Below are 1746 nucleotides of genomic sequence, written 5' to 3' on the forward strand. Positions count from 1 at the left end.
TGTGGCCGTCTTAAGACACTGTCATTGTAACCCTAGCAGTGCAGTTGTGTAAACAAAGACACGAAGACCTGCTTCTAATGTCTGTCTGTGTCTACAAGGCATGCTCCAGCCATCAGCCTCAGCTGGACATTTCTCTACCTTCTCTTTTTTCGGCTGGTCACCTGGTTTGGTCTCCCACCACCAACCTCCTTTGCCAACGCTGTCCAGCTGCTTCTTACTCTTAAGGTCTGACAACCAGTGACACAGTCAATTCATTGGACCTAAACATTTCACTACTACACTGACATTTGTGTGTCCTGCTGCTCAGATGGTGAGTCTGGCCAATGAGGTGCAGAGTTTCCATCTGGAGAAGAAAAAGGAAAAGAGCTCCTCTGCCAAGTCTCCAGTGGTTGGTGGTCTGTCTGAGGAGCCGTCGCTCTACGACGTTCTGTCCTACAGCTACTGTTATGTGGGTATAATGACTGGTAAGTGTTTGATGAAGTATCAGTTTAGAGATCAGCACAGTTTCCATTGTTGTCCATGTCTTTTTGTTTGTGCATGGATTTTAACTGTTTCTCTTTTTGTCACCCTCTGCTTCTTCTCCACTATTGTGTGAGTCACTCTCATCACCACCACTATTTCTAAATTGTTTTGTTTCTTTGACTACATTTCCAGCCTTCCTCCCTTTTGTCCCATGTTCCTCACTACTGTTCTTTCTTGTCAACAACGTCTTCTTAACATTGCTTTAATTCTCCTTTCTCTTTGGTTTGCCTACTGAAGGTCCTTTCTTTCGTTTCCAAACGTACCTCGACTGGCTGAAACAACCCAGTCCGTTGGCGTTGCCCGGATTGGCTCCCTGTCTTCAGCGTCTGAAACTGATTCCAGTCTACGTTGCTCTGTACCTGGCCGTCAACTCCCTCTTTCCTCTGGCTTATGTCCGTGAAGACCAGTTTCTTCATCAGCACTTCTTCTACAGGTATCTACAGGTGTTAATAACGACGTTTATAATAGGGGGCAGCTAAGGGCCAGAAGATCCCCACTCACTGCTCCCCGGGGGCTTAAAGCTGCCCTCTGCTGGCTGTGGTGATGTGTTAAAAACAGGTCACATTTGGTTGTGTGCAGTGGTGTGCTGTGTCACAATGACAATTTGTTCACTTTCACTTTAATAATAGTAATAATAATAACAGTCTCTAATACAGATGCATGAATAATCAGGTTTTATCTACTGCTAAATTGTGTTCCTTGTACCAACAGCACAAAATTATAATTATTCTTCTCTCAGGTGGATGTTGATTTAGCTCAATTAATCATGATTATTCATCATTCTTCCTTATTTCCTTCCTTCCTCCCTCATTTCTTCCCTCCTTCCTTCCCTCTTTACTCCCTCCCTTCCCTCCTTTCTTTCCTCCCTCCTTCCTTTCTTCCTTCCCTCCTTCCTTCCTTCCCTCTTCCTCCCTTCCCTTCTCCCTCCCTATCCTCCTTTCGTCCCTCCTTCCTTTCTTCCTTCCCTCCTTCCTTCCTTCCCTCCATTCCCTCCTTCCTCTTTCTTCCCTTCTTCCTTCCTTCATTCCCTCCTTCCTTCCTTCCTTCCCTTTTCCTTCCTTCCCTCTTCCTTCCTTCCCTTCTCCCTCCCTATCCTTCTTTCTTCCTTCCTTCTTTCCTTCCTTCCTTCCTTCCTTCCCTCCTTCCTTCCTTCCTTTCTTTCTATCTTTCTTTCTTTCTTTCTTTCTTCCTTCCTTCCCTCCTTCCTTCCCTCCTTCCTTCCTT

The 1746-nt window shown here is 45.5% G+C and overlaps 1 protein-coding gene across 1 annotated transcript in view; it reads left to right on the forward strand.

Annotated features, from left to right (window-relative positions):
• Positions 1-1746, forward strand: part of mboat7 (membrane bound O-acyltransferase domain containing 7) — an 8458-nt gene that overhangs the window by 3250 nt on the left and 3462 nt on the right. The window contains exons 4-6 of the mRNA XM_008322653.3: positions 99-225; positions 308-464; positions 760-955. Of these exons, the coding sequence (XP_008320875.1) occupies positions 99-225; positions 308-464; positions 760-955 (480 nt within the window). The remainder of the gene's footprint in view (positions 1-98; positions 226-307; positions 465-759; positions 956-1746) is intronic.

The sequence above is a fragment of the Cynoglossus semilaevis genome, chromosome 13 (genome assembly GCF_000523025.1).
Source record: "Cynoglossus semilaevis isolate Cse_v1.0 chromosome 13, Cse_v1.0, whole genome shotgun sequence".
Taxonomy (NCBI): Eukaryota; Metazoa; Chordata; class Actinopteri; order Pleuronectiformes; family Cynoglossidae; genus Cynoglossus; species Cynoglossus semilaevis.